The 21,964-nt window shown below is 44.2% G+C and overlaps 1 protein-coding gene across 1 annotated transcript in view; it reads right to left on the minus strand.

Moving 5' to 3' along the window:
- pmfbp1 (polyamine modulated factor 1 binding protein 1) overlaps positions 1 to 21,964 on the minus strand; it is a 967,668-nt gene that overhangs the window by 312,718 nt on the left and 632,986 nt on the right. The window contains exons 21-22 of the mRNA XM_078544531.1: positions 10,599 to 10,778; positions 5,683 to 5,766 (exon numbers count right to left, since the gene is read on the minus strand). Coding sequence (XP_078400657.1) covers positions 5,683 to 5,766; positions 10,599 to 10,778 — 264 coding nt within the window. The remainder of the gene's footprint in view (positions 1 to 5,682; positions 5,767 to 10,598; positions 10,779 to 21,964) is intronic.

Here is a 21,964-nt window from a genome sequence, read left to right on the forward strand (position 1 = left end):
TTATTGCATCCAAAAGTCGACTAATCACCGCTGTGCATTTCCTTAGTGCCTGTCTTCAATGTATTGCTACCCCAGTGGCTGCAACATTTCTGGTGGAAGGCTGCTTCTTTCACTGGAGGACACTATAGATGGCCTTGCAGGACACCCTTGAACAGTTCTGGGCCTATAAAGTCTGTTTTTTGACATCTTGGCATGGGCGGCAGCAATCTGGGCGCCGGCTGTCAGGCAATAACAGTCTGGGCCAAAAACAGAAAATGCTAGAAAAACTCAGCAGGTCTGACAGCATTTGTGGAGATAGGAAAACAAAGTTAACGTTTCGAGCCCGTACGACCCTTCTTCAGAACAGCTTCAGAGCAGTCTGGGCTGGCCGGCTGTCAGGCAACAGCAGTCTCGGCCGGCTGGCCTTCAGGCAACAGCAAGTGCACTATGGAATGGCAGGGCGAGAGGATGAGCATTGTCATCTTGAGAGAGGAAAGCAGGTTCAGGCTCCATGGAGGCACTGACAATCTCCCAACAATCCTAGTAATCTGTTGGATGACAGATTGCAGGACTGCTGTGAAGTCTCTGAAGACTAATCCACAACCATGCTGGGAGCAGTCCAAGCTGGCATGAGAGCACTCTGAGCCTCTACTGCGGCATTCAGATATTGAGTGGCTTCTGCTTGTGCTGCAAAATAAGCTGTGACATTGGCCAACATAGGTGACATCATGGTTGGGTTCACAAGTGTGCTAAAGGAGTTAGCAATCATTTCCATACTGTAAATGACAGGGTCCAAGTTTTTCAAAGCCCTATACGAAATTAGTTCTGGACTTCTCCATGCTCCTTGACATTGACTACAGGTTCTCTTGTAGGTTTTCCAATGCTTCTCATCATATGCAGATTCTACCTCTAATCTATCCTCCAAGATAAGCACAGTGCTACATCTGCACTGGTGGCTGAGATTGTGAAATCAAGTGATGGTGCTGTGTCTTTATCATCACACTCTCCTTGATGTTCCTCCACTGCTTGATCAAGTTGCACTTCCTGGATATCTGACAGGAAAAAAAGCATGAGTATAGTTGTGATGAGGGGAAGGGGAAAGTAAGGGATGCATGCTCACACCATTTGCAGCTTATAAACCCGAAGAATGTGTGTGATGAGGGGGGAGTGGGATGTGAGGAAGTGGATGAGGTATGAGGATACTGTCATCTTCAATGATTTCACCCCAACTGCTGGCTACAGCCTCAGCAATGGCTGTCCCAATAATGTCCTGCACCATCTTGTCCATTGGGGTCAGTGCATGCAGCCATACCTGAATCCACAGGGTAGGTGCTGATGCTTCCGGTTGTGTGCCACCTTGACCTTCAAGAAAGAAGGAAGTGTCAGTGAGGGTTGAGCAATCTTTTTGGATGATGTGTCTGTCACAGCCAAATAGCTGACAGTGTGCACAAGCTGTGAGTCTGGGTGTGAGGCTTGCAGCAGTGTTAAGTGTGTGAGGGTGAGGTGAAGCATACGAAAGTTAGGTGGGAAGCTTGACTGACAGAGATTGTTGGTAGGTGAGTGATAGTGATGAGGTGATTTGCATAGTGACTGAGACTACTGATTCGGTTGGTAAGATATGGCATTTCAAGACATATTCATTAGCTTTAATCACTTGTGTAAGGCCATTGAACTTCTTGCAAGACTGCATCCAGGTTCTCAGGGCTTGACTCCTGGCATTGACATCCATAGCAATCTGCTCCTATTGTCTTTTAGCTGGTTGGTTGGTCTGGAGGGCTTCCTGATCCCCTGAGGGCAAGGACATCTCTGCTCCCTTCCTGTCAGAAAGCCCTGAAGCCCATTCTCTCCCTTGTTGTGCTATTCTCCACTCTTTCCCATGTGAACTATATAACTCCCAGCACCTGCTCCAGGCAGATTGCACCTCTCTTTTAAGAAGTGCAGGCAAGCTTTAAGCATTGCAGGTTAGCTTTAAGTAGTGCTCGTCACTCATGCTATTAACCTCCTGCTGCTATGTCTCTAGTCGATGAACAGCATGGTTAGCTCTGGCTGGACTCAAAGGTCATTTAAATTAGCAGGCAACATGAAGTTGGCGTTCCGCTTGTATTGCAATCAATTGGCACAGGTTAATTGCACATTGCGAATCCCATTTTCGGAAGCTATCCAATTTATCTCCCACAGACTATTATGTGGGCCTTTTCTATGTGGCACATTTCCAAGTGTTCGCTCAGTATCCTAATTAAAGGGGCATTGTCACCCTTGTAAGTTTGCTGGGAGGTTTAAGGATGCATCATCATCTATGTAACCCTATTAAATTTGTATTCTGTTGTTGGTAAACATTTGTGCTGACAAATGTATATCGTTATGAAAGCATCATTGTTGTTTAAATTCAACATTATTTACTTGAGCTCTTTTTCTCCTTAAAAGATTGACACTCAGGTATGATACATTATATATTTTTCATGTTTTGGCAATAACAAAATAACTGGCAAATTAGCTCTTCATAAATAACCATCCTATGAATGCAATAAAGTCTGACAAAACTTTTTGTTACCTATATCTCAAGCTGCAATATCAAAGGAATACTTAACGTATTAATCAGCTGAAATTGAAACATGCAATGTTTCCATAAAGATTTATAGGAATTTAAAAACTCAGTTCTAATATCATTCCTGGATATCACAAACATAACTCAAACTAGCATTTGAGGTATTTAGCAGACATAAAAGCCCTGATTTTAACATAACCCACCCAATTAGGAGAAGGCAGATTCAGGTTGGACCCTCATTTTACCACTTGCCCAATTTTAAGCTCCATTGAGAACCAAGTTCAAATAGTTTATGAACATCATCCAAATCCAAAGGTGTATTACATCTTGAGACATGCTCACACCTGTGTTTTTTTCGTACAATATGCACAGTTAGAGGTTGCTGAGTACAGCTTATTGAGTATGTTACATTTTTCATGTTAGTTATCATGCTTGAATGGAAGGCACAGTATAGATGGGAAGCTCTTATGATCATACATTTTAAAATGAAGTTGTATTGTACTATGTAAGTTAAACTGTATTTTATTTAACTACATGTCACAGGGCATAAGCTTATCCAGCATATATCTTGTGAAATGAAAGAAAATATTATTTAGGGTATTGCACTGCATTTTTGACAGCAGTTACTTAGTTTACATATTTATGTGCGTGCAAACATGTAGAATGTGAAATTTGCATCCATAACGCTGCTGGAAATGGAAGCTGAAGGCCCTCCGAGTGGGTTGTGTTGCGCTTCCAACTGCTTCTGGCATTGCACCCCATGCTGGGAAGGTAGCTCTGTGTGCATCGTAAGCCTCTGAAATAGTGCTGTTTGATGCTCTTATTGCGAACTTGTACCATGCAAGTCCATTTGACATATTTGCTTGCTAATCACCAAAGAACACAGCTGCAAGAGGGAACCAGCACTACCGTTATTTGAAGGGCCAGGCATCCAACTTGCAGGTAAGGTAATTTAAAATGACTTTTGCATTTGCAAAGTCTCTGGAACTACTTGAATGTTTTTGAGGAGTTGTTGTGAGTTCTTGAGTATGGTAGGGAGTGTTGCTGCATCCTCACAGGGAGGGCAGAGGATTTGGTGACCTGCTCAACAAAGGCTGCAACAGGTATGGGGGCATGAGTTGCAGTACTTCTGGATCTGTAGCATGATGAGGAGATGGTGCAGAGGCTGTGGAGAAGGCAAGCTCCACATGATACCCTTTGCCAAGTTGAAGCCTGACTCCTCCATGTTCCTTGTCAGTGGCAGGAGACTGTCTGGCAAGCTAGCCAACACATCCAGGATTTCGCTGTGCACACCCATCAGTACTGTATGCAAACTAATGAGGTCCTCAGCTTTTCCTACATTACTTATTGTTTCCACATCATAACAGTGACTACACTTCAAAGTGCTTCATTGGCCATAAAGCATCCTGAGTTTGTATAAGGAGTTATATAAACGCAAGTGTATTTTTAAAGCTAAGTTCCCTGTAGCAGAACTCATTTGTGACCATACCCTCTGGTGTGCTGGCACATGAGCTATCCTTTCCCTGACCTGGTTGCAGGCCACTTATGCCTGATAATTCATCATGTGCATATCCCATCTCGCTAGCCTTGGAAGTACATGTAATGCCTATATTTGAGTGGGTGGCTGCATGTGTTAGTTGGAGTGATGGGGCCTCTTCATAAATGCTTTGTTGTTACTCTGTCTCCCTCTCCAGGGTGTGCTGTGGCTGGGCAGGGGGCAGTTTCTGGGTGTCTGAAGGTAGGAAATCAGAAAGGGGAACATTGGTGTCCATGAGGTTCATGGCCACACCATCTGCAGCTTGCTCAAGCCAAATAGCAAGATTAGGGCCAGCTGGGAATTGAGATAGGCATAAGCACTGTCATCCTCAATGTTCTCAGCAATACTAATGCCATAGACTCTGTTGCAGGGTTCTGAAGATGCAAGCCTCCTTGTTCCCCCCACGAGTTCTGCTCTTCTTTTTTCTATTGTGTGCCACCTTTTTCCAGCAGGGAGGGCAGAATGTCAGTGGTAGTACTGCACCGTGCTTGGGTGATGTTCCTCTAATAGCCGAATTATTGGAGGTAAGTGGAAGCAGTGGGAACTGGGTGTGAGGCTGGCATCACTGGAGTGTGCGTGAGGGTGAGATGGAATAGCAGGATGTTAGCCTGAGTCCTCCGTGCCAGGTACTGCTAATGGGTGAGTGATGGGAGTGTGATACATTGTACAGCACGAGAGGTTGGTGGTGCAGATGGCAGAAGATGTTATTTGAAGATGCATTCACCCACCTTGACCACCTACCAGAGGTTATTTGGCATCTTGTAGCACTGCTGTGAGGTCCTTGAGGCCAGGCTCCTGGGATTTACCTCTCTGGCAACACCACTCCCAATTCATTCTAAGGATGTTCCTCAAGGGCTTCCTGGCTCCCCATGGAACCATGTCCTCCCTCCTCCTGTGCACCTCCATGAGGCCTCCAGCACACAACTGTGAACCATGGGAGCCCTCTAGTGCCCTGGTGCTCCATTTTCCTTCTTCAGAATTGCAGCGATGCATTAAGCAGTGAATCGTGCAACTTCTCTTTAAGAGGGTCAGACTATCTTTAAGAAGGTGAGGCTGACTGCATCACAAGCTATCAGCACATACTGTCTGCTGAGTGCTTAGGCAACCAGGAGCACACGCCCCACTCAGAACAATGCTACAATTTGCATGTTGTCTACCTCCACTGCATTAGGTGTGGGCAATCACAATCACCATGCCCAAAAAATGGTGCTTTCTAGCTGCTTGTCTTTACTTGTTTTTAATGGAACTTGTCTCAATGAGGACAAGTTTAGACTTTCTCAAATTTTTTACCCATTGAATGGGTACAAAAAACCAGCCCACAAGTCTTATTCTTCAGAATGTACATAACTCTTCTCACAGACTGTAAGGACCCTGTTTGATATAAGCTTGGGGTATCTCTAATAAAGAGACCGTCACAGAGTCAATGCATTCACATCACACAATAATCCACAGTTCAGCATCAATTGTTAACCTTATTGATACGTCCATGATTTGTGAGCTCATACCGAAAGCTTAATGCCAACACTAGATTTCAAAACTGGAAAAATATTCTAATCCTCAGTATCGACTTTCCTCAGTGTAATAACTTGATGAGCATGAAATACAACAAAGAATAACTCACTTCAGAATAACAGCTGCTATACTGATGTTCCAAGTCCTCTTTGCTGTTTTGTAAAGTAGAAAGTTTCTCCTCTCTGCTTAAAATCTGCAGAACATTCATTAAAATAGTTCAATAGTAAAGGGAATTATCTCATTCTAACCTGCAGTTAACCAGGTCTGACAAGAAAAATTAAATTACCATCCACATGATTTTTAATACACAATAGCGTTGAAACTGGTTTATTATATTGTCATATTTAAACACCTTTCTGAATTTTTTCCAGAACCAGAACCATTACTGCATTTAAATTCTTCCACTTACTCAGTCCTATTACATACCTTATTCTACTTCTATTACCTTATTTGTGCACTGTATATATAGTACGCTGGCATTTCATTGTTGAAGAAAACTCAGCCCACAAGTTACTGATGAATAAAAATAATAATCCCAGACTTGTTTAAACAAAAACACAGCTCACTGTGGCCTAATCAATATTGTGTTCAAATTTACCATTACTTCTTTACTCTTGTACTTTATGCCCTATTTATAAAACCCAAAATAATGCTAAAAGCAAAATACTGCGGATGCTGGAAATCCGAAACAAAAACAAAAATAGCTGGAGAAACTCAGCAGGTCTAACAGCATCTGTGAAGAGGAAGACAGAGTTAACATTTTGAGTCCGTATGACTCTATATCAGAACTGAAGAGAAATAGAAAGGAGGTGAAATATAAGCTGTTTAAGGGGGGGTGGGACAGATGGAGCTGGATAGAAGGCCAGTGGAGGTGGAGAAGGTGGAGGCAAAGGAGAGATTGCCAAAGATGTCATAGACAAAAGGACAAAGGGGTGTTGACAGTGATGATATTAGCTAAAGGATGTGCTAATGGTGACGTTAAGGGTAGAAAGCAGGATGAGCAAGTGACAGAAGGCCCTAGTGGGGGTGGGGTGGGGGGAAGGGATTGAATGGGATAAAAGGTGGAGATAAAACAATGGATGGAAATAAATTTTAAAATAATAATAGAAACAGGTGGGAAAAGAAAAAATATATTTAAAAGAAATAATAATAATTATTAGAAAAAAGGGGAACGGAAAGGGGGTGGGGATGGAGGAGACAGTTCATGATCTGAAGTTGTTGAACTCAATGTTAAGTCCTGAAGGCTGTAAAGTGCCTAAGCGGAAGATGGGGTGCTCTTCCTCCAATTTGCGTTGAGCTTCACTGGAACATTGCAGCAGGCCAAGGATGGACATGTGGGCATGAGAGCAGGGTGGTATGTTGAAATGGCAAACGACAGGGAGGTCTGGGTCACGCTTGCGGACAGACCGAAGGTGTTCCGCAAAGCGGTCACCCAGTCTGCGTTTGGTCTCTCCAATGTAGAGGAGACCGCATTGGGAGCAGCGAATGCAGTAGACTAAATTGAGGGAAGTGCAAGTGAAATGCTGCTTCACTTGAAAGGAGTGTTTGGGCCCTTGGACGGTGAGGAGGGGGGAAGTGAAGGGGCAGGTGTTAGAGTCATACAGACTCGAAACGCTAACTCTGTCTTCCTCTCCACAGATGCTGTCAGACCTGCTGAGCTTTTCCAAAATAATGTTAGCCTTTTTTGTAATGATTATGCTTATTTTTCTTACACTTTCATGGAATTGCATACTTGAATTGCACTCCCACCCTATGATTCTGCTCATGGAGAGTCAGAGATTATGCTACGACAAGGGGAAGGGGAAATGTTCATGTAAGCTGCACAACTACACAACAACCTACAGGCCCCTGTGCAAGGCTGGCACACAAGTTGGCCCTATATGCACAGTTGCACGAAAAAAAAATAAAGGGGCCATGCATTTAAATAAATCACTTGCGCACTCCAAACAAAATTAGAGTGAACATTGGAAGGGGTATGAAGTTATGGAAGTGAGAGAATGGGCATGTGGCCGAAAAGGGTTGGGAAGGATGTTTGTGAGACATGTCAATACTGTGAAATGAATGGTTCTGATTTTTTCTGAGCTAAGTATGACAAGCTTTTAGTTGAAAGACTTCCATATATATGTGGCACCAATAATGGGTAAAAAATGCAGTTAGAAAATTAGCTCAGCTAATCACAGTTGGCTCATAATGATAAACATTAAGCACAGCAAAATATTAGTTTGCCACTCTGGAAGTTGTTAAGGTGGGACAGAGTTTCAGGAGTCTAAAGGGAATAACAGTCAGTGTAACATGCAATCACTGATAATACTTGAAGGTAGCTGCATACACCTCTATTCGAGTTCCAACACCTGTAGTATAATTTGAATTAATAATAATTAACTTTAAAGAGTATTTATATAGCCATACAAGATCACATAACAAGTTTGTGATTCTGTTTTTTATTGTGAGAGAAAACCAGTTAAAATATAATTTTGTCATTTCTGAACGGTGTTATAAACATATTGAGTGCACACACTTAATGGCATTGATCCAATCAGTAGGAATGGCCAACAATGGCATGAGTCACCTGGATACTTTATGAAGTAAGTCCAGTGGCCAGACAAATGAATCTCAAGGTAAAACCAGAAAGTAAATAGCAGGTCAGTGAGGGAAAAGACAGGCTAACAGGCTATTGACATTTCAGATATGCGACATTCACCAGTACTGAAGATTGAAAGATAAACAGGCATTTTACTAAGGTTGGAGATGCAACACTTGTCCCACACTTCCTTCCACACCACTGGCCACGGCTTAAAGTACTCCGTCCATTTGAGGCAATAATACTTATACTTCCTCTAAACTGATACACATTTGCTGGTCATGGTGTAATCTCTTCCACAATGAGGAGGCCAAACAGATAACAGTGACCCCTTCACTGAACATCTCCATTCCGCCCTCAGTTGTGACCCTGATCTCTTTGTAGCTAATGCATCTACTATGTATTACATTAGATGTTTCATCACAAACTTTCATTTCAGACCTCCTCCAATGGGTAAATCCATTATAATACTTGTAGTACCAGGTATAGCTAAAGGTGATAAGAGTTTTCAATTTAAAGGGTCATAGTTTGCTCTCACAGATTTACCCACCCTACACAGTGTATACTGAGAGTATATGGTTTAAAAAATATCAACAACTATTTTAATGTCTTAAAAGCTTGATTCTTTTTATACTTTATCTCCCTTCTAAGCCTTTTGATCCTATTTTAATTTATTTTGTTGCTTTGGGGCATCCAAAACATTTAACAATCAGTATTTTTAATTCTTTTTTTCAGATCAATTTTGAGCCTTCCTCCCCTCTCTCCATGGACCCTACAACTCTGCTATTAAAATTCTTATTTTTACCAGTGAATCTGTTCTGATCTGAGGCTATCCTGTTCAGACCCTCATGACGCTTGTTGCTCGCATGACTGCAAGCAGCACTGGCAAATTTGCATAATCAGTCACTATTTTTTGTAAGGTATTGATTCAATAACTTAAAATTGGAGAGCAAACAAACTGTACATCATAGTTAAACCCAACAACAGTTCAGATTAAGGTTGCCGATCCGCCTGGATTGCCCTAGAGTCTCCAGGAATTTTAATCTGACGGACACTGCTGCGAGCAACCAAGAAATAAATAATAGGGGCATTGAAAAAAGGGCCTTTATTTTATTAGTTCATTTGCAGTTAGGTAAAATATCTCTTTCAGTGGGCAGGGCAGTTGGAGGCAAGTCATGTGATGAAATTTTCAGGAATACATCCAACCAGAGTTGGCAAACCCTACCCTAATGTGTATGTCAACCTGTGCTCTAAACTCGTCACTTCCTCCATTTCTGCTATTGAACGTCCCCAACTCACTGTGCTTACTGCTCCACACTTTCCTAAGCAAGACTCCATTTTCTATGCTTTTCTCAGTCTGATCCTGTGAGATGCGAAGGGTTACCATTTCTGACTTGGACACGACACTGTAAGAAAAGCTACTATCCTCTGTGCTAATAATTTCCCCTTCAAAACCCACTGACAGGAAAAAAGACATTGATCATTTTGACCATTTGTTACTGGTTTGTTGCATTTGCATCTTTATGACGTTTATGCGTCTTGTTTGTTTTCATTTCATTACTGTTCTGTGGTGTACTATTTATCTTCACACCTAGGATTGTAGCCCACAGCCCCACCCTGCAGTAAGAGACTTTTCTACTCCATGCAATGAGCTCATTTTACTCCCGCCTAGGGAACTTTCCCACCTCATACTGCCCCAGGTAATTTTTGCACACTATCAGCTGTGGCTGTGGTAGCACTCTTGCATCTGAGTCAGAAGTTGTGCAATCAAGATCCACTCCACTGACTTGAGCACAAAATCTAGGCTGACAATCCAGTGTAGTAAAGATGCTGCATTTTTAGAGGTGTCAGCTTTCAGCTAGGATATTAGACTGGGACCCCATCTGCCCTCCCAGACAGATATAAAAGATTCTATGGAAATATTTTGAACAAGGGAAAAGGATTTCTGACCAATATTTATCCCTTAACAACATCACCAGGGCAGATTATTCAGTCAATGCTGTTTGTGGAACATTGCTGTGTGCAAATTGGCTGCCATGTTTTCTCCAGCGGAAGTAGGATCATTGAATATTTTTAAGGCAGAGCTAGATAGATTTTTGATTAACAAGGGGATGAAATGTTACCAGGGGTAAGCGGGAGGTTGCAATTAGATCAGCCATGATCTTATTGAATGGCGAAGCAGTCTTGAGAAGCCAAGTGGCCTACTCCTGCTCCATGTTCATATGTTCATATTACAACAGTGACTTCAAAGGTACTACATTGGTTTTAAAGCACTTGGAATAATCTGAGGTTATGTAATGCAATCTAACTAACCCGGCACAGCTCCACTCCTCCTTGCTCCCTCTCTCCTAACTCTCCCCACTCGTCTTCCCCTCTTCCATGTCTTCCACCATCTACCCACCTCTCCCCTTTTAACCCTCCCTACTGCCACTCCAAACACTTACTTCAATGTTCACGTTTGCTTTCATCTCTTTTAGTTCTCCAGCTATCCGATGCATAGCTTCCCGAGATTGTTCTAGTTGTTTTGTGAGCTTCTGAACTTCTTCCGATTTGTTTTGCAAATTGGCTCTCAAAGAGGCAGATTCAAAATCAGTTGCATTCAATTTCTCCTCTAATTTCATCCTCTATAAAAATAAAGTATTTAGTTTTAGTCAAAAATTTCAACTTCAAAAATGTCAAAATCATAATGGCTGCAAAATTCCATAAGACCTGAAAAACAGGTGCAGAGATCATGATGCATTACTAACACAAGTCCCTTGCTTCTGATGCAGGCAGTGTGCAAAGTCTGAACTGCCTGTTCATTGAAATAATTGTAGTGTGCAGCCAGTGAGTGTGCTGTTGAGTGGCCATATGCCTCAGTAGGCAATACAAAATTGTGAGAGGCTAGCACAAGTTCAAGGAAGCCTGTAATACTTAGAGTCAGCTTGCCTCCCTTAAATTAGAGGTACATTGTTGATAGAGCAGGTGCTGCAAGTTATTTTAAAAGTGATTTTGACATGGGAAAGACATAATAATGCCACAGGATGGCAGAGAATTGGCTTTAAGATTTTCTGATGCTTCAAGTGTCCCGGACAACTACATCTGCAGGAAGTGTACCCAATTGCAGCTCCTCACAGACCGCATGGATCGGTTGGAGCAGCAGTTGGATGCACTTAGGAGCATTCAGGTGGCGGAAAGCGCCATAGACAGGAGTTTTGCAGACGTGGTCATATCCAAGGTACAGACAGATAGATGGGTGACCGCTAGAAGGGGCAGGCAGTCAGTGCAGAAATCCCCTGTGGCTGTCCTCCTCTCTAACAGGTATACCGTTTTGGATACTGTTGGGGGGGAGATGGCCTATCAGGGGAAAACAACAGCATTAGCCAGAGCAGTGGCACCACGGCTGGCTCTGTTGTTCAGCAGGGGGGGTCGAAGCACAGAAGAGCAATTGTCATAGGGGACTCTATAGTCAGGGGCTCAGATAGGCGCTTCTGTGGTCGTGAAAGAGACACCAGGATGGTATGTTGCCTCCCTGGTGTCAGGGTCCAGGATGTCTCTGATTGGGTATGGGACATTCTGAAGGGGGAGGGAGAACAGCCAGAGGTCATGGTACACATTGGTACTAACGACATAGGCAGGAAGAGTGACAAGGTCCTGCAGCGGGAGTTCAGGGAGTTAGGCAGAAAGTTAAAAAAACAGGACCTCTAGGGTTGTAATCTCAGGATTACTCCCTGTGCCATGTGCCAGTGAAGCTAGAAATAGGAAGATAGTGCAGCTAAACACGTGGCAGAACAGATGGTGTAGGAGGGAGGGTTTCTGATATCTGGATCATTGGGATCTCTTCCGGGGCAGGTGCAACCTGTACAAGAAGGAAGTGTTGCATCTAAACTGGAGGGGCACCAATATCCTGGCTGCGAGGTTTGCTAGTGTCACTTGGGAGGGTTTAAACTAGTATGGCAGGGTGGTGGGAACCAGAGCAATAGGTCAGCAGGTGAAATAAATGACTGGGAACTAGTGAATATGGCCAGTAGGGCTAAGAGGAAGAGCAGGCAGGGAGAAATTACTGAACACAGTGGGACTGGGGGTCTGAAATACATTTGTTTCCATGCGAGAAGTATAACAGGCAAGGCAGATGAGCTTAGAGCTTGGATTAGTACTTGGTATGATGTTATTGCGATTATAGAGACTTGGTTGAAGGATGGACAGGATTGGCAGATAAACGTTCCAGGATTTGGATGTCTCAGGAAGGATAGAAAGGGATGTAGAAGAGGTGGGGGAGTTGCACTGCTGGTTAAGGAGAATATCACAGGTGTACGACAGGAGAACACCTCGGAGGACTCATGCAGCGAGGCAATATGGGTAGAGTTCCGGAATAGGAAGGGTGCAGTCACAATGTTGGAGGTTTACTATAGGCCTCCCAATTGCCGGCAGGAGATTGAGGAACAGTTATGTAGGCAGATTTTGGAAAGATGTAAAAGCAATAGGGTTGTTGTGGTGGGTGATTTTAACTTTCCCTATATTGACTGGGAATCACTTAGGGTTTGGATGGTGCAGGATTTGTAAGGTGCATCCAGGAGGGCTTCCTGAGACAATATGTAGATAGTCCAACTAGGGAAGGGCAATACTGGACCTGGTATCAGGGAAAGAACCCGGCCAGGTGGTCGAAGTTTCAGTAGGGGAGCATTTCGGGAAAAGTGACCATAATTCAGTAAGTTTCAAGGTACTGGTGGATAAGGATAACAGGAGTCCCTGGGTTAAGGTGCTTAATTGAGGAAGGCTAATTATAACAATATTAGGCAGGAACTGAGGAATCTCACTGGAGGTGGATGTTTGAGGGCAAATCAACAATTGACATGTGGGGGGCTTTCAAATGTCAGTTGATAAGAATTCAGGACTGGCATGTTCCTGCTAGGATGAAGGATAAGTATGGCAAGTTTCAGGAACCTTGGATAACCAAGGATATTGTGAGATTAGTCAAAAAGAAAAGGGAAGCATTCGTAAGGGCTAGAAGGCTGGGAACAGATGAAACCCGTGGAGAATATAAAGAAAGTAGGAAGAAACTTAAGCAAAGAGTCAGGAGGGCTAAAAGGGGTCATGAAAAGTCATTAGCAACCAGGATTAAGGAAAATCCCAAGGCCTTTTATACATATGTAAAAAGCAAGAGGGTAGCCGGGGAAAGGGTAGGCCCACTCAGGGACAAAGGTGGGAATCTGTGTGTGGAGCCAGAAGAAATGGGAGAGATACTAAATGAGTACTTCTCATCAGCATTCACCAAAGAGAAAGACTTAGCGGTCGATTTGTCTAGGGAAGAGTGTGTAGATAGCCTGGATCATGTTGAGATCAAAAAAGAGATGTTAGGCGTCTTGAAGAATATTAAGGTGGATAAGTTCCCAGGGCCAGATGGGGTACCCCAGAGTACTGAGGGAGGCAAAGGAGGAGATAGCTGGGGCCTTGACAGAAATCTTTGTATCCTCAATGGCTACGGGTGAGGTCCCAGAGGACTGGAGAATGGCCAATGTTGTTCTATTGTTTAAGAAGGATAGCAGGGATAATCCAGGAAATTACAGGCCGGTGAGCCTTACGTCAGTGGTAGGGAAATTATTGGAGAAGATTCTTCGTGACCGGATTTACTACCATTTGGAAGCAAATGGGCGTAATAGTGAGAGGCAGCATGGTTTTGTGAAGGGGAGGTCGTGTCTCACTAACTTGATCGAGTTTTTCGAGGAAGTGACAAAGATGATCGACGATGGAAGGGCAGTGGATGTTATCTACATGGATTTCAGTAAGGCCTTTGACAAGGTCCCTCATGGCAGACTGGTACAGAAGGTAAAGTCACACGGGATCAGAGGTGAGCTGGCAAGATGGATACAGAATTGGCTTGGTCATAGAAGACAGAGGGTAGCAGTGGAAGGGTGCTTTTCTGAATGGAGAGCTGTGACTAGTGGTGTTCTGCAGGGATCAGTGCTGGGACCTTTGCTGTTTGTCGTACACGTAAATGATTTGGAGGAAAATGTAACTGGGCTAATTAGTAAGTTTGCAGACGACACTAAGGTTGGAGGAGTTGCTGATAGTGAAGAGGATTGTCAAAGGATACAATGGGATATAGATCAGTTGGAGACCTGGGCGGAGAAACAGCAGATGGAGTTTAATCCGGACAAATGCGTGGTAATGCATTTTGTAAGGTCTAATACAGGTAGGAATTAAACAGTAAATGGCAGAACCCTTAAGTGCATCGATGGGCAGAGGGATCTGGGTGTACAGGTCCACAGGTCACTGAAAGTGGCAATGCAGGTGGATAAGGTAGTCAGGAAGGCATATGGCATGCTTGCCTTTATCGGCAGGGGTATTGAGTATAAAAGCTGGGAAGTCATGCTGCAGCTGTATAGAACCTTGGTTAGGCCACACTTGGAATATTGTGTGCAATTCTGGTCGCCACATTACCAGAAGGATATGGAGGCGTTGGAGAGGGTGCAGAGGAGGTTTACCAGGATGCTGCCTGGTCTGGAGGTTATTAGATATGAGGAGAGGTTGGAGAAACTCGGATTGTTCTCACTAGTGAGACGGAGATTGAGGGGCGACTTGATAGAAGTTTACAAAATTACGAGTGGCATGGACAGAGTAGATAGTCAGAAGCTTTTTCCCAGGGTGGAAGAGTCAATTACTAGGTGACATAGATTTAAGGTGAGAGGAGAAAACTTTAGAGATGTGCGGGGCAAGTTTTTTACGCAGAGGGTAGTGAGTGTCTGGAATTCGCTGCCAGAAGAGGTGGTGGAAGCAGGTACGATAGTGGTGTTTAAGAGGCAGATTGACAAATACATGAATAGGATGGGAATTGATGGATACAGACCCCGGAAGTGCAAAATGTTTTAGTTTGACAGGCTATATGATCGGTGCAGGCTTGGAGGGCCAAAGGGCCTGTTCCTGTGCTGTACTTTTCTTTGTTCTTTGTTCACTGGGGGCCTTGGTACAGGAGGCAGAGAGCGAGGGACATGTCATCTATCCACAGGAGGTGAGGGGGCCCTCACTATCAATGAGCTTAATGTGGATGATTGTATCCACATCATGGCCTTGATGGAGACCTGGGTGATGACACTGGCCTCCCCTGGCTATACCTCCACCATTGGCCCCATCCAAATGCAATGGTGGAGTGGCTTTTACCATCAAATTACACCTTGGTCTGTCCTTCTTCTTTTCTGGAACCTTCTCCTTTGAACATCTCAAGTTATTCCACCCCTCTCACATCTCATCTAAAATCCACGATCTAAACAATTCATGCAAGTAGCACGCTATGTTACTCATTGAGATAACTTCACTGCTTCCCTCCCTCAGCCTCTGCAATGATTGACTTTGCATCCTCAGCAATTTCAACCTCCATCCCAACTCATAATGCTTTCTCCTGTGAATTCACTGCCTCCTTACTTCCCTTAATTTCTCTCTTCATAAGCACAATCTTACTGCAGCGGCGAGGTTATTGACGGCGGGACTGGAAGTTTGGGGCATTTCGGCTTGTAGGCAGGATGACTGGCCACGCGCAATCATGCAGTGGCCAGCTAATTAGGAATTCATGTGTAAAGAGCATGGGGAATCATGCGGTGGGGTAGACAGGAAGTCGACACCCCTGCTCTTACCTCACAGGGTTATAGGTCTTGGCACCATATTTAAATGAAACCCAGGCAGGCATTCATTCCCAGTAAGCCATGAGCATTATTCTTGCTGTCTGAGAGGAGGCTTTGGGAACTGCAACTGCTGCCACCCCCTTTCCACCTGCTACCTGGATCCCTGCAGTTGCTGCCACTCTCTCTCCTCCTGTTGATACCTGGAACCGCTGCTATCCCATATAAAAATGGCAAATGTCTGAGCACAGACAGAGAGTGGCCCCAAGATTCAGCGATGCTTCCTGGCAGGGTCTCCTCCAGACTGTCGGGAGGTCCTGTTTCTCAAGGATAGCAGTGGGAGGCCCTCCCTGCTGTTCTGAGAACTTTTGACCAATGGGGAGCCCTATATTTATCACGGGCCACTCTCTGGTCTCCACCCACCTCACCGTGGCCAACTCCACCCTCAAGATTAATTGCAGAGAATTCTTGTTGGTGCAGCCATGTCCATGAACACTCGCACAGTGACTCTGGAACTGGAAGCCATCACCCTCACCCTCCCTTAATCACCTTTGTCCTTCTCTTCATCTACCCTTGCCCTGCCTTAGGTGACCTTTCAACCACCCTCATCACCCATGGCCAGCTCTCACTGACCCTGGAGCTTCCCCGTGACACAGTGGAACTCCCCCCGCACACCATCCCCCCATCCCCTCCACCCCCCGTTACCCTTGACCTGCCATCCATCATCCTTGACCCTCCCTCTATCATCCTTGACTTTCCTTCAGTTATCCTCAACTCTGAGGACTTCAACATTGATCTGCCTTATATAATCCTTGATCGCCCCACAATCATGTTTGGCTTACCATCTTTTAACATTGACATTCCCTGTGTAGTCCAGCTTCCTCCCTCTTTCCTCTGCATGGCTTTGTGCAGCTGCCACCTTACTCTCTCCCTTGGACAGCCATGTCCTGTTCCCCTTTGACTATCACCATGTGATCTCAATCATCAATGCCTCCTCTTCAGGAGTTGAACAAAGCTTCCCATAGAGGAAAAAGCAGCTCCTACTCACTTAAAATCCACCAGGAGACCAACTTGCCTACTGCACACCACGTTTAAGCAGTTGTGAATCTGAAGGCATGTGTTTCTTGTTGCTGATTACTTAATTGAAAAGGAACACTTCATTCTGGTGAGGTTGCCTTTTAACGACCATGCATGGCATGCAAATGTATTAAAAAGAGGTTCCTGACCCTTGCCGTCGAGAAGCTTGATCTGCCGTCAATCTGCCGCCAACTTAATTCCATAGTTTTACCCACTGTCAGGAAACTGACTTTTAGCCTCCCACACAATTCCGTGGCAGTGCCTGCCGCATTTTCTGCTACCAGGGTCCCCACAAGATTCAGCCCCATATAAATTCAAATATCCATATTCACAGCCACCCCTTCGACCTTGCTATCTCATGTGACCTCTCTATTGTGTCAATTCCACGTGTGTCATTCATTGCTTTATACCTCTCTTCATCCACATCCCCCTTCCTTTGCCGAAATCCACTTCCTTCTATATGTCACTTACAACCGCACTTTCAAATTGCCAACTTTATAGCTTTTGGCTCATCATTCACGACACAATTTCTTCAGCTACCAACCTGCTCAATCATAACCCCACCTCTACCTTTGATGTTGTTGTCCCCATTAAAACCTTTACCCTCTTTCACCCTGGTCATTTCACTTGGTAGCGCCCTCATCTCATCTCCCTAAATTCTAAGGACTGTAGACTTGAACATTTGAACCATCCATCCCTAGATCTGGCTGCGTCAGATAAAACACTACTGGGCCCTGCTCTTCTCTCTCAATAAGGCTCACTATTCCAGGGTCATTGTGGAATGCAAGGATAATCCAAATTTCCTGTAAGGCTTTCCCCTGCTATAGACCCAAATGTGCTTCTTTCTCGAATTTCTCTCTTATATCCTCTCATGCCCTTTCTGAGCTCATATGGTCTGTGCAATTCATCTATTGCTCATTTGACCCTATTTCCAACTGACTGACCATCCAACTTCCTGTCAGTCCAAAGTTTGCTGATACTGCTAATAGTTTCCTCTCGTCGGGTGCTGTTCTCCTCTCGTTCAAATCTGGCATCATCAGTCCTCTCCACAAAAAGCCACATTAAACCCCTCTGTCCTTGCAAATTAATTATCCATAATCAGCCCTTGAACATATCACTACAAGTCCATGTTCATCTTTTCCCTAACTCCATGTCTGAATTCCTCCAACCAAGTTCCTGCCTCCACAGAGCACCAAAATGGCCCTTAGCAAAGTCAGAAATGACATCCTGTGTGTGTATGACATTGGTAAACTATCCCACTCATTGTTCTTGATCTGTCTGCTGCTTTTGACAGGGGTGACCACATCACCCTCCTCCAATGCCTCTCCTTAGTCATTAGGCTGAATGCGACTGCATTCATCTGGTTTCTTTTTTATCTATCCATTCATAGCCAGAGAATCACTTACAATGGCTTCACTTACTACTCCTGCATCATTACCTCTGGAGCCCCCAAGGATGTATTCTTGGCCCCTTAATATTTCTCGTCAGATGGCAGCCATGTCTCAGTTGGTAGCATTCTTGCTTCTGAGTCACGTGGTTATGGGTTCAAGACCTCCTCCAGCACTTGAGCAAAAGCTCAAGGCTGATACTCCAATGCAGTACTGAGGGAGACTGCACTGTCGGAGATGGCATCTTTCGGATGAGACATTAAACCAAGGTCCCATCTGCTTGCCAAGGTGGATGTAAAAGATCCCATGGCACTATTTTGAAGAAGAGCAGAGGAGTCACCCCTGGTGTCCTGGCCAATATTTATCCCTTAACTACCAAAAAAACCCCAGATTATCTGGTTATTATCTCATGGCTGTATGTGGGAGTTTGCTGTCTGTTACTTGGCTGCCACATTTCCTGCATTACAACAGTGTCTACACTTCAAAGGTACCTCTTTGGCTGTTAAGTGCTTCAAGACGTCAAGTGGTCATGAAAGGCGTAATATAAATGCAAGTCTTTCTTTTTCTCATTGATATGTAGTCTCCAGGTGTCACCACTCCAAAATACAATGTCAGGTTCCACAGGTACACTGTTGCCACATAGCTCTACTCCACCTCCACTCTTAACCCTGCCACTGTCTCAGAGTTGTCACACTGCTTGTCTAACATACAATACTGAATGGGCAGAAATTTCCTCCAACAAAATACAGGGAAAACTGAAGCCATTGTCTTTGGTATCCACCATAATCTCCATTCCATAGCCATCGACTCCACCCTTCTCTCGGGCAACTGTGTGAGGCTGAACCAGATTGTTTGCAACGCTGGCGTTGTGTTTGATTCCAAGTTGAGTTTTCCACCACATTTCTGCTCCTTCACCAAGACTGCCGACTTGCACCTGCATAGCATCACATGGTTGATGTTGGTGGAAGGATCGGGAACCAGAGAGCACAGGTTTAAAACAATTGGCAAAAGAATCAGAGGTAATATGAGGAAAAACAAAATTATGCAGCGAGTGGTTATGATTTGGAATTCACAGCCTGAAAGGGTTATGGAGGCAGATTCAATCATGGCTCTCAATAGAGAATTGGATAAGCACCTGAAAGTAAAAACTTTGCAGGGCTACAGGGAAAAGACTGGGAAGTGTGACTAGCTCAATTGCTCTTGCAGAGAGCTGACAGGCCAAATGGCCTTCCTCTGTGCTCTAACCATTCTATGGTTCAATGACTCCACCTCTGCCTCAGTTTGCCTGCTACTGAATCCCTCATCCTGAAACCTGACTACTGTAATGCTCTCCTGGCCAACCTTACATCTTCCACCATACATTGACTTAAGCTCATCTAAAACTCAGCTCTCCATATCCCAACTTGCACCCGATACCCCTGTGTTTGCTGACCTGGATCAGTAATGCCTCGATTTTAAAATTCTCATTTTGGTTTTCAAATCCCTCAACCCTGCCTATCTCTGCAACCTCCTCCAGCTCTAAAACCCTACAAAATATCTGTGCTCCCACAATTGTTGTCTCTTGCACCTCCCCAGTGTTGTCTCTTACACCCTACCAATGGCAACCGTGCTTTAGTTGCCCAGGCCCTAGGCTCTGGAATTAACTCAATAAACATAAGAAATAAGGACATAAGAAATAGGAACAGGAGTAGGCCATTTGGCCTGTCGAACCTGCTCCACCAATCAATAAGATCATGGCTGATCTTCTTGAGTTTCGATTTCCACATTCCCATCTACCCCCGATAACCTTTGATTCCCTTGTCTAACAAGAATCTATCTACCTCTGCCTTAAAAATATTCAATGACCACACCTCCAACACCTTCTGAGGCAGAGAGTTCCAAAGTCGCGCAACCCTCAGAGAAAAATGTTCTCCTCATCTCTGTCCTAAAAGGGCGACCCCTAATTTTAAAACAGTGCCCCCCTAGTCTGGACTCACCCAGAAGAGGAAACATCCTTTCGACATCCACCTTGTGAAGGCCATTCAGGATCTTGTATACTTCAATCAAATCACCCCTCACTCTTCTAAACTCCAGTGGAAACAAGCCCAGTCTGTCCAACCTTTCCTCATAAGGCAACCCATTCATTCCAGGTATCAATCTAGTAAACCTCCTCTGAACTGCCTCCAATGCATTTATATCTTTCCTTAAATAAGGAGACCAAAACTGCACACAGTATTCGAGGTGCGATTTCACCAATACCCTGTATAACTAAAGCACAACATCCTTACTTTTATGTTCAATCCCTCTCTTAATTACATGCTGTACCTTCATACTAACGTTTTGTGACTTGTACTAGAACATCTAGATCCCTCTGCTCCTCAGAATTGTGCAGTCATTCTCCATTTAAGTAATACTCTGCTTTTTTGTTCTTCCTGCCAAAGTGAACAACTTCACATTTTCCCACATTGAACTCTATTTGCCAGATCTTTGCCCACTCATTCAGATTATCTGCAACCTCCTCATGTCCTCTTCACAACATTCTTTCCTGCCTACCTTTGTGTCATCTGCAAATTTGACCACCATGTCATCCAAGTCATTGATGTAAATCATAAAAAGTTGAGGCCAAAGCACAGACCCCTGTGGGACTCCATTCGTCATATCCTGCCAATGTGAATAAGACCTATTTATGCATACTCTCTGCTTTCTGCCAGCCAGCCAATCTTCTATCCATGCTAATTTGTTATCCCCTACACCATGTGCTTTTATTTTCCGTAATAACCTTTTAGTGTAGCACCTTATCAAATACCTTCTGGAAATCCAAGTGTAGTATGTCTACAGGCTCCCCTTTATCCACCACGTATGTTACTCCTTCAAAAATCTCCAATAAATTGCTTAAACATTTTCCTTTCACAAAACCACGCTGACTCTTCCCGATTGCCTTGAGCTCTTCTAAGTGCCCAGCTATAACCTTCTTAATGATCGATTCTAACAACTTCCCCCCACGACAGACATTAAGCTAATTGGCCTATAGTTTCCTGTTTTCTGCCTTTCTCCCTTCTTTCCTCCACTTCTCTCTCCTCCTTTTAAATGCTCATTAAAACCTAGCTCTTTGACTAAGCACCAGGAGCCATAAACAGCAAGAGAATTGAATTCTACCACAATCTGTAACCTCAACGACAAATCCCTGACTCTTCCATGACCATCAAGCTAGGGGATCAACTCTAGTTCAATGAAGAGCATAGGAGAGCATGCCAGGAGCAGCACCAGGAATACCAAAAAATGAGGTGCCAACCTGGCGGAGTTACAGCACAGAACTACATGCATGCTAAATGGGGAAGCAACATGCTATAGACAGGGCTAAATGATCCAACAACTAATGGATCAAAGCAAAGCTTTACACTCCACCAAAGCCAATTGTGAATGATGGTGGACAAATAAACAAATAATAGGAAGTGGAGGCTCCAAGAACATCCTCATCCTCAGTAATAGTGGAGCCCTGCATGTGAGTGCAAAAGACAAGGCTGAAGCATTTGCAACCATCTTCAGGCAGAGTCCTGAGTGGATGATCCATCTCAGCCTCCTCCTGAGGTCCCAGCATCACAGATGACAGTCTTCAGACAATTCAATTCACTCCACCTGAGATCAAGAAACAGCTAAAAACACTGGATATAGCAAAGGTTATGGCCCTGACAACATCCTGATGGTAGTGCTGAAGGCTTTTGGTCCTGAATTGGCTGCACCCCTAGCCAAGCTTTTCTAGTACAGTTACAACAT

This window comes from Cetorhinus maximus, chromosome 6 (genome assembly GCF_964194155.1).
Source record: "Cetorhinus maximus chromosome 6, sCetMax3.hap1.1, whole genome shotgun sequence".
In the NCBI taxonomy this organism is placed as follows: Eukaryota; Metazoa; Chordata; class Chondrichthyes; order Lamniformes; family Cetorhinidae; genus Cetorhinus; species Cetorhinus maximus.